At 36.0% G+C, this 11,734-nt stretch overlaps 1 protein-coding gene across 1 annotated transcript; it reads right to left on the bottom strand.

Moving 5' to 3' along the window:
• Positions 1–8,316: 8,316 nt before the first annotated feature.
• Positions 8,317–9,865, bottom strand: LOC122139608. Its single transcript, XM_042737948.1, has 4 exons — positions 9,690–9,865; positions 9,542–9,583; positions 9,170–9,304; positions 8,317–8,754 (listed from the first exon to the last, which is right to left on the bottom strand). Exons 1-4 carry the CDS (start codon positions 9,825–9,827, stop codon positions 8,641–8,643), a joined length of 429 nt encoding a protein of 142 aa, XP_042593882.1. The 5' UTR covers positions 9,828–9,865; the 3' UTR covers positions 8,317–8,640.
• Between the last annotated feature and the right edge of the window lie 1,869 nt (positions 9,866–11,734).

The raw sequence follows: 11,734 nt of genomic DNA, 5'->3' as shown, positions 1-11,734 counted from the left end.
AAAATAAAATATAATTTAAAATATTAACTAAAACTATTATAGCCTAATATATCAATGATACAAAAGTAACACTGCTTGCCAGAGTCTTCTGAAGAATCCCACATTACACTGGGTCACTTTATGAAACCTAAGTGCCATAAACAAACCACTGCACGATGTGTTTGTTGCTGGGCGTTTGGAGGTAAACATATTCAAGTGCCCTGTTCACACTACAACACAGGAAACCTCAGGGGCTTCCTGTCAAATGTGTAACTGCATCCAATCGCTTTTAATATGTTTATGTTTGTGGGTCTCATTCGAGGATCATCTTTTCAATGAATTTCGGCTATGCTGCGCATCTTAATGAAAAGACAGCATTTTGAAGATTGGACAAGGTTTGTACTTGAGTTTAAAATGTTCTGATGAAACGTTTCTGTATTTGGCTTGTTTTGGATTAATGATCTTTATATATGAAGTTAAACTGAAGGTACAACTTTTTTGTCTGTCTTTGGAGCAAATGTGCAGGTCCGATGTGCATGTTTGCATGTAGTCTTGCTGCAGAGACTGTTAAAATGCATGGCAGTTGTGCTGTTAACATGCAGGATGTCTGTGCTGTCAATACTTGAACTTGGATTGTGGTCAGTTTGTGTCATTTCATGTTGTGTGTCATTTATTTCCATAGGAATGTATTCATATCTGGCACAGTCATATGTTAATATTGAGATAAAATTGTAAAACCGAATGTTAAATAATTCCAGTTGGGTTTGGAGTCAAAGGTCAAGGGTGCAATGGAAGAAACCAAGGAAACAATACTTGTGTAGAGAGCCCTGTAATCATTCCTGTTCATCCTGATGGCAGCTGCACACTTGGCAGACATGGAACAATGTGGTCAGATTCTAAACCAGTTTTCTATGCTTATGGGAACTCACAAATGTTATTTAAATTTTATTTACTTTAGTTAATTTCTGTTTTGTTTTGTTTTATTTCTGTTTAGTTTCATCTTTGTTATTGTGTATGCCATATAACTGCGCACTCTGGATCCAGGTCAATGCAGTCCAGATGGCTGCTGAAGCCACAAGAACACAGACCTTTCACAAACATCTACCTCAAGCGTTTGAAGGAAATGTTACGCCCCTTAACATACTGTGATGCATGTCCTGTTCAGAACACCGGCGCGATGAGACAAAAACAATAAAACCCATCACAAATGAGGCATTTGTTGCATCCAGTGGGGACATAATTACTGATTATAATGACTTATACTGTGTTTTTAAGCATTGCGTATCGCGCCGCATAAACATAAAGCCATGTCCGTATTTGTAATCTGAGAAAGGACAAACAACAAGAACTACTCTACACTGCTCAAAACTCACGTTTGAATCATCAGTGGCAAATCCTTTAAATAAGTAAATGTACTTACAGTCTGTGAGTCAGAACAGCTGGCATTGTAGTCTTCTCTCTCAGGATCAGGAAACAGTCCTCCATAAAATGCGCTGCGCACTTCTGAATATTTGGGTTGAACTGTTCTGGAACAGTGTTGTAAATACAATTTAACCACTGATTTCTAGATGTGTCCTCTTTTGAAAGGCCAAACAAAGTATTTTCTCTTTCGCAACGAAACAGGATCTCCACGACATGGTGCCGGCGGCAATAGCAAGAATCAAAGTTACGCCTTCTTTCTTTGCGTGAACATTTGGGCGGCATTATGCACATCTTCCCACATCGTGATGAACTCATCAGGGGGTGTGTTTAAACAAGGGCGTGGATGAGTCTTAACTTTTATAAAGAATATCTCTTTGGGTTTGAGACTTTAGTCTTTGCAACTTTACAGATCTTCTTTATGCACCAAGAGCTTGTAACACTCCAAAGAGAAAGGAAACCTTGAAATCGCATCATATGACCCCTTTAAAATATAACTGAGTAGGCTACTTTAAGATTGCCTCTTTATACCTGGACATCTTCTTAAGAATATATATTTTTTTTGTTGTTACTTAAAGTTCCCCCAATAATTGGACATGGCCAAAGTGTCCACTAAAATATTTGACATTTTCTGTTTGTAGTTTAGGAAGACAAAAATGTTCAGTCTAGTGGCCTAACAGCGCTCATCAGAGTCAAAATGATTGAGTTAGCCAATCAAATCAAAGAAGGCGGGGTAATTGTGGAAGGAGAGTGCGCAAATTTTATTAAGTTGTCATTTTATTTTATAATTAATTTTATAAGTTAATGTTAAAAGAGATTGACGGACGATGGAAGTGTCGAGGAATAATATTTGAAATATAACTATTTCGTGGTAAAAATGTTAAACTACTGGCAGTAATGAAAACTACTTTTCCACTGAAATTATGCCGTTTTCAATGAAAATTTTTGATTCATATTGTTCAATATATGGTTACAGCTGTGGTTAATATCCAGGAGTTTTGAATTAATCCAATCCGATTTTGGATTCTGAAAGTTGTTTTTCATGATGAATAGATGATATCTCTTCCACCAACCAATTTGTAAGATATATGTTAAATATGATCATATGTTACAGACGTGCGCAAGGTTGACTCCAATTTTGAAAAGTTGGATTCAAGCGTTCATTTTTTTTTTTTTTTTTTTTTTACATTTCAGGCCTATACTATCCTTTTCAAACTGATCGAGGTTTCATTTGGATCGATTGTGTTTGCATGAAGCCTTCTTAGTCGAGTTGAGCCAATCCAATTACTAACGGGTTATTTGGTTGCATGTAAACATACATACAGGTGCATCTCAATAAATTAGAATGTGGTGGAAAAATTCATTTCAGTAATTCAACTCAAATTGTGAAACTCGTGTATTAAATAAATTCAATGCACACAGACTGGAGTAGTTTAAGTCTTTGGTTCTTTTAATTGTGATGATTTGGGCTGACAATTAACAAAAACCCACCAATTCACTATCTCAGCAAATTAGAATATGGTGACATGACAATCAGCTAATCAACTCAAAACACCTGCAAAGTTTTCCTGAGCCTTCAAAATGGTCTCTCAGTTTGGTTCACTAGGCTACACAATCAAGGGGAAGACCGCTGATCTGACAGTTGTCTAGAAGACAATCATTGACACCCTTCACAAGGAGGGTAAGCCACAAACATTCATTGCCAAAGAAGCTGGCTGTTCACAGAGTTCTGTATCCAAGCATGTTAACAGAAAGTTGAGTGGAAGGAAAAAGTGTGGAAGAAAAAGATGCACAACCAACCGAGAGAACCGCAGCCTTATGAGGATTGTCGAGCAAAATCGATTCAAGAATTTGAGTAAACTTCACAAGGAATGGACTCAAGAGCCACCACACACAGACGTGTCAAGGAATTTGGCTGCAGTTGTTGTATTCCTCTTGTTAAGCCACTCCTGAACCACAGACAATGTCAGAGGCATCTTACCTGGGCTAAGGAGAAGAAGAACTGGACTGTTGCCCAGTGGTCCAAAGTCCTCTTTTCAGATGAGAGCAAGTTTTGTATTTCATTTGGAAACCAAGGTCCTAGAGTCCTGAGGAAGGGTGGAGAAGCTCATAGCCCAAGTTGCTTGAAGTCCAGTGTTAAGTTTCCACAGTCTGTGATGATTTGGGGTGCAATGACATCTGCTGGTGTTGGTCCATTGTGTTTTTTGAAAACCAAAGTCACTGCACCCGTTTACCAAGAAATTTTGGAGCACTTCTTGCTTCCTTCTGCTGACCAGCTTTTTGAAGATGCTGATTTCAGCAAACTCACCAGACCTGAACCTCATAGAGAATCTATGGGGTATTGTCAAGAGGAAAATGAGAAACAAGAGACCAAAAAATGCAGATGAGCTGAAGGCCACTGTCAAAGAAACCTGGGCTTCCATACCACCTCAGCAGTGCCACAAACTGATCACCTCCATGCCACGCCGAATTGAGGCAGTAATTAAAGGAGCCCCTACCAAGTATTGAGTACATGTACAGTAAATTAACATACTTTCCATAAGGCCAACAATTCACTAAAAAGGTTTTTATTTTTTTTTATTTATTTATTTTTTTATTGGTCTTATGAAGTATTCTAATTTGTTGAGATAGTGAATTGGTGGGTTTTTGTTAAATGTGAGCCAAAATCATCAAAATTAAAAGAACCAAAGACTTAAACTACTTCAGTCTGTGTGCACTGAATTTATTTAATCCACGAGTTTCACAATTTGAGTTGAATTACTGAAATAAATGAACTTTTCCACGACATTCTAATTTATTGAGATGTACCTGTATTTGAAGATTCCCTTCTTGCCCTTCATGTTCTCGAATGACTAAAGGCTTGTCTTGACTAAAACTCAATCTATTGGAATGTATGACTCACAGATATATGGATTCTTTTTATGGTGCTTTTTGACATTTTTGGAGCTTGACATACTGTGGATCTGCATTTTTCAAAATTCCTATGTGTTTTCCACAGAGAAATATCAGCATACAGATAGAACAACATGAGGGTGAGTAAATTATGAGAATCATTTTTTTTCCTTTCATCTTTTTTCCCTCCTTTTTATTGAAGAATGCAACAGATCATGAACGTTCTTAATCATAATGAGGTGAAATTGAGCAGCTAGATAGAGTTTATGCAGCTGGTTGGAGCTCAGATAGTATCAGTTTATGGTTTAAGGGGCTCAACCACAAACTCTCGCATGTGGGCCGATTATTTATTTTGCATTCCTGTTTTTTTGCTGCGCTGTGCTGTCCTGTTATCCCACATATCCCATTTCCTATTGAGGAAGGTGGGCGTCAGTCTTGCTTTTAAACCAGCAGATAATTGAACTGACTTGCCCTGTGGTTTAGTGCTCAGTGTGTTGTGCATTTGGTTTTTGGGGTGATTGAGACCTACGCAGCCACCTTAGAGTTGCCCACACACTTTAATCTGAAACAGTTCCTTAATGCTGCAAAGTGCAGCTTAATCATTTCCCTTCACACCTTTCAGGAAGGAAAGCAGTCGTGTTAGTGGTGTTTGTCATTTAAAGTATCACTACTAGTACTACTATTGCTCATACTCATGGTTAGGGATTTCAGTACTTACCTTAAAAATTGTATTTTGATACGTGCTGCACCGTTTGTACTGCAGGTATGGATAATGCCTTGTTTTTATGATTAATATATGATATTCCTAGACTTACAGATAGACAGTGATATCTTAGGACAATCATATCGATTGTATGCATCATATGGGACCAGTCCTAACTTGATGCAAATTTTGGAGATAATTTAAGCCTTACCTTAAGCCTTACCTATCTAATATCTATGTAAACGTCATAAATATTAGAACCTCTCATTGAGCATTCATTCATTCATTCATTTTATTTGTTTAAACTTTATAAGAAATATAATCATTTATTTATTTGTTTGTGTAAACTTTATAAGAAATAATAGAAATCTCCTTTTGACCATTTATTCATTTATTTATTATTGGTGTAAAGGTTATAAGAAATGTGACAATTTATGACATTTGTTTAATGTACATTTTATTAAAAATATAAGAATCTCCCACTTCATTCATTTATTCATTCCTTCTTTTAAACCTTATAATGTAACCATTTATTCATTTATAAGAAGTCTCATATTGACCATTCATTCATTTTATTTGTGTAAAGGATATAAGAAATATTACCAATTATAATGACTATATACTTATTCTTGTAAACTTTAATAAAAATATAAGAATCTCCCATTGATCATTCATTCATTTGTTCATTCATTTTACGCATTCATTCACTTTATTTGTGTAAAGTATATAAGAAAATGAAAATAATTCAGTTTTGTTAACTTTATAAAGAAATATAAAGTTCTCACATTGACCATTTATTTATTTATTTGTTTATTAAACCTTAAAAGAAATAAAGTTTGAAAATCTCCCACTGACATTAAAAAACAAATTTTCTTCATATAAAATATCACCAACAGTGATGACATCATTGTAATACAGTGCCTTGCGAAAGTATTCATACCCCTTCATTTTTTTCACATTTTGTTATGAAGCAGCCTTATGTTAAACTGCCTTAAATTACTTTTTTCAACATCAATCTACACTCCATACACCATAACGACAAAGCAAAAACAGAATTGTCACAACTTTGTAAATTTCTTAAAAATAAAAAAAACTGAAATAAGTACATTGCATAAGTATTCATACCCATAACTAAATATTTTGCTGAAGCACCTTTACAGCCTCAAGTCTTTTTTGCTTGATGTGACAAGATTTGCTTATCAGGGTTTGGCAATTATCTGCCATCCATCTCCTCATCTCTTCTCTCTAGCTCTGTCATGTTGGATGGGGCCAGACACACATTTTCAGGTTTCTCCAGAAATATTTGATTGGGTTCAAGCTCAGGCTGTGGATGGGCCACTCGAGGACATTCACAGAGTTGTCTATAAGCCACTCTTGCTGTGTGTTTAGGTTCATTGTCCTGTTAGAAGGTGAACCTTCTGCCCAGTCTAAGGTTCTGAATGCTCTGGAATGGGTTTTCATTAAGGCTATCTCAATATTTTGGTGCATTGAGCTTTTCTTTTACTCTGACGAGTCCCTTTTACTCTGACGAGTCCCTGCCGCTGAATAACAGCCCCACAGCACGAGGCTGCTAGCAGCACACTTTACTTTTGGGATGGTACTGTGCAGGTGATGAGCAGAGCTGGTTTCCTTCAAATATGATGCTTGGAATTGAGGTTCATCAGACCAGAGAATCTTGTTCCGCACAGTCTGAGGGTCCTTTAGGTGCTTTTTTTTTTTTTGCAAATTCTAAGTGTGTTTTCATGTGTCTTCACTGAAGAGAGGATTGAGTCTTGCCACACTGACATAAAGCCCAGATTGGTGGAGTGTTGCAGTGATGTTTGTAACTCCACATATGATCATGGAGGTCAACTAGAGTGACCATCAGGTTCTAGGTCACGGCTCAAACCAAAGCCCTTCTCCATCAATTGCTCAGTTTGGCCAGGAGGCCAGCTCTTACAAGAGTCCTGGTTGATTCAAACTTCTTCCATTAAGGGTAACAGAGACTACATGCTTCTGTGACCTTCAATGAAGCAGAATGTTTTTCTGAACTCTTCTCCAGATGTGTGGCTTGACGCAAACGTGTTTCTGAGCTCTATAGGCAGTTCTTTTGACCTCAGGGTTTGGTTTTTCTCTGATATGCATTATTAGCTGTATTATTACGACGTGTGTGCCTTTCCAAATCATACCCATTCAACTGAGTTTGCCACAGGTTAACATTATTCGAAATGTAGTAACCTCTAGAAGCGATATGAATGCTCCTGAGCTAAATTTCAACTGTTCCAGATAAGGGTATGAATACTTTTGCAATGGAATAATTTAAGTTTTATTTTATTTTTAATAAATTAGCAAATATTTTAAAAACCTGTTTTTTTGGCTTTGCCATTATGGTGTATGGAGTGTAGAATGATGTGGGAAAAAGTAATTTAAAGCAGTTTAACATAAGGTAGCAACATAACAAAACGTGAAAAAAATGAAGGGGTATGAATACTTTTGCAAGGCACTGTATTTACTAAATGTTTACTAAATTGTCTTCCTACTTAAATTGATTTGCATACTGAATTGTGATTGGTCAAGTCTTACTTGCATATATTAATTAATTCATATCCGTATAGTGTCTGCACTGCTGGCAGAAAACAAGACACGAACTGATGGATCAAAATCTAAACTTACATTTACACTGTCCTTTTGCTGCATCGCATGTGATGCTGTTTCAGGAAATGCAAATAAATTTGGAGAGTTAATGTTACTCTGAGAGTGAGTAATGGTATAAATTTGACCTCTAAGGGGAAAAAAATTTTTTTGTGCGTGACCGCAATGACATTAAACAATAAGAATTAGCATGAAGGAATGTGCCTTAACAAATAGCTCTAATTCACTGTAAGGCGAAGCATCCCAGTGTGGTTTAAGTGGGTAAGAGTGATGCACGCTGACCTATTAAATGTAGGAGTCAAAAATGGGTGGATCTATTTTCCAGGCCTGTTTCCCATTGCTTGTCATAAAAGCGCGTGATAGGGACTTTCCCAATGTCCACCTTAGCGATGGAAGATATCAAACACCCAAAAAACTGAAACTTCAAAATTCCGCTGTTCGCTGTCCCGCGGTTTAAATATAGGTCAGGGGGTCAGGATCAAAATTAGCAGCTGCATTTCCTTCCAAAGCTGTAGCAGAGGGGCAGTTCATCACCTGTGGCCCTTTGAAATTACACTTACGTCATTTTAAACCCACAAAACAAATGCGTCAATGAATAAATCTCAAACTTTTAGAAGAAATCATTTCACATTTATTAATCTTAAAATGGCAGGAACTCATATAAATAACCAATAAATAATTTCATAAATACATAAATAAGCAGCAAGCTTATATAAAATATTATAGTGCTTTTCTTTTAAAAATAAAAATACAACTTTGAGAACTGGCAACATGTCGGTCTTCATAGAAGTTACATACACAACTATATCAAAAATACATTCCTAGCAATGCAATGTATAAACATGAAATAATTAATATTGTAAACCAGTATGATATGACCGTTACATCACATAAAAAGAAAAAAAAACATTTTAGTTACATTTAACCATGATGCTTTTTAGTTTCCTGAACATTGTCTAGTATAGCATCCTGCAGTGGTCAAGAGCAGATTCACATGATATGGGGTCGGTCAGTGGTCACTGCATGGAATTGAGTTGTTCCGCCTGAACTTCCATGTTTTTTAGAAACTGGTCAACACCTGTTTTATTGTACATCTCACATTTGCAGTCTGGGCTTGAGCTAGTTGGATTCTAGTGAGAGTAAGAGAAAGAAAAACATGTCAAACTCTTAATATAAGCAAAATAAAGGTTCCAACTGTAGTTTTGTTTCATATCAAACATTTCAAAATGTCACTTTTTTATGGCAGTAGTATTATAAAAGAACCATTTTTGGTTCCCCAAATAATTTTTAAGTGAACAGTTCTTTAAAAAACTAAACAATCAAACATTTTTTTTCTTAAAATGAAGAACATTAAAAAAAAAATAGGTTAAGAACCTTTTTTTTTTTCTATAAAGAACGTTTTTGTTTTATGGAATCATTGATGCCAACCTTCATTTTTTAAGAGATTTCAACACCAATTACTCTCATTATTAACTTCTATACTGCCACTTAAGGCCCATAAGATGAAGCACAGAAAATAGGTAAGGTTAGAAAAATGTTACTTACAGTCTCCTCTGTTCCCAGTTCAAAGATGACATTATTTATAGCTTCGTCAGTTGTGCTGTTTTTAGTAATATTGCATTTAGACTTTAGGTCATATAGCATTTTGATAGTGCAGTCCCGAGCTGAAGACATGCAATCCTTTAAAGAAACAGAGACAGGATTGAATTAAGTCTGTTCTAAAGCAGCATCTCTTTCTCCCTGCCACTGTGTGAGCGTGTGTGTGTGCGTGTGTGTGAGAATTCTTGTGAGAGCTGTCTCTGCTGGCTTGAGGTTTGGCTTTCTCGTAGTAACCTCCTTCCTGTGTGAGTGATCTACTGTCTCTCTTTAGCAAACAAAGTGATGTTAAGTGCTCAAAGCTCAAAAAAGTGAACTTACCTTTTTGATGTTAAAAGGGGAGTGTAAATGTATGTTGTCTGGCTGTAAGAGAAGAAACAAATGCATAAAGAGTTAGTTTATGACTTTAAAACGGCTTGTGATAGGTAATATCACTGGGCGTTTTAAAGCAAATAGGCCTAATACTCACACATTTAGCTGTTCCAATAAAGGTTTTCAAAGTTGAAATATGGTCCAATAGTTCATCAGCATCCCTTTTCACAGGGTGGGCATTCAGGCAGATGACCAGTGCGAGTGTCAAAGCACAAATCCTGTGTAGAGCAAACATGATGTCCTTTCACCTGCTGGGTGGTTATCCTCAGTTCACAGTTGTGTGAGTGACTTATCAACAGCTCGTCTTGTCTATTTATTGGGTGCACTTGGAAAAATGAATGGGTGGGCAGAGGACAGATATTAGCTAATGCAATCAACTGCTGGAGTTTTTTTTCTTTCCTTTTGATGACTGTTGGGATTTTCTTTTTGCCCTTTTCTCCCTTAGCTAGCCCCCACCCCCCTGTCCTTCCACCCTGACTCTGTGTGTGTGCGCGCGTTGAGGTTTTACGCTGATGTGATATTCTCAATGTGGGAACGTAGTCGCCAATAAATAGTAAATAACTTTGTTCAAAAATATTTTGTCAACCATCCTGTCACCTCTGATGCAATGCATGTATTTGACATTACATCATAGGCACCATTGGGTCATTGCTTGTTTGGATTTCAAAATATTTCATCCTTTTTTATTTATATCTAAATCCCTCAAAAAATACTACTTCATAAGAGAGAAAGAAATTAGTGTTGGATTTAAATTTGAATTTTTTTTTACTCAGAATTTGCTTGTAAATAATTACAGAGAAACTTCAATTAACATAATGAATGAAAATATAAAGAAAGATTGAAATACTAAAGCAATCTTTCTTTTATTTATATATAACATATATAGAACTTGTATAACTTTTATTTATATATAACTTTTTTTTAAAAGTCTTTGTTTAGAGTGTAGTTTTTTACTTACGCCTTGTGTGAAAATGATGGTGTGTCATTTTTCTAACAGCAGTGGGCGCTTTAAAGCATTACATTGGTGGAGATGTGTCTGTTGTTTTTGGGTTATTGAAAGTAATGCGTATAAAATTCTTACAAATTAAGGTTCTTTATTGGCATTGATGGTTCCATAAAGAACTTTCCATTTCACAAAAGGGTTCCAAAAGGGGCTGCATCAATGTCATAGAAGAACCATTTTTGGTTTTCAGTGAACAGTTCATAAAAGAAACATTTTAATTTTTTCAAAGAACACCCCCCCCCCATTTTTTTCTTTTAAATACAATTTTCCACTATATTTTTTCCCACTATATTTATACCTTTTTGAAATGGAAAGATGCCATGGATGTTCAAGGTTGTTCATGGAACCATCAGTTCCAAGCTTGTAAAAAAAATGATCGCTGTGATTAGTTATCCTAACTTAAAGGGATAGTTCACCCCAAAATTAATTACTCATCCTCATGTCATTCCAACCTGTAAGACCTTCGTTCATCTTCTGAACACAAATTAAGATATTTTTGATGAAATCCGAGAGCTTTCTGACCATGCATAGACAGCGTCCTCTCTGTTGAAATCTTCAGACATGTTTATGGAGACTGTTTCATGTACAGATTGCGTCGCATTCTGCTTGTAAACAAAGTGCAGTGTATTTGGGCTTTACATCAGACATGCTTTTTTTGGATGGTAAATAATATCACAAATACCAGTAAACTGACTGTCGCAAACCATAGTAAATCAAGTTGTGTGATTCATTTAAATGCTAAAATGTCCTATTATGCAAGTAAATCAGTAGTTTTTTAACACCAAAAGGGAGTTTGTGTTGCCGCTAGTTGTTAGTAAATCTTGCCCTAAGTGTTTGTGCTTGACTTTAAGATATTTGTATGTTAGTTGAATTTTCTCTGCTCTAGAGGTAAAAGCAGTGGTTTTCAGAAAACAATACATTAAGATAAATTTCTTGCATCTGAAAAGTACGAGTCAAGATTGCAGATACTATCTCCAGGCTGTTCCTTCCTATTAATGTCTACACTTACACATTTAGAGAACAATGAAGTAACTAATGGATTACTATACTAAGTCTCCCACAGGGGGAACGGTGACATAATTTCCTTTTTTATTGCATCACAAACAATTTATCAGCACAGTGCAAACACACTGTGTTGA

The sequence above is a fragment of the Cyprinus carpio genome, chromosome B14, assembly GCF_018340385.1.
Source record: "Cyprinus carpio isolate SPL01 chromosome B14, ASM1834038v1, whole genome shotgun sequence".
NCBI classification, from domain to species: domain Eukaryota; kingdom Metazoa; phylum Chordata; class Actinopteri; order Cypriniformes; family Cyprinidae; genus Cyprinus; species Cyprinus carpio.
This window is presented reverse-complemented; position numbering and strand designations above follow the sequence as displayed.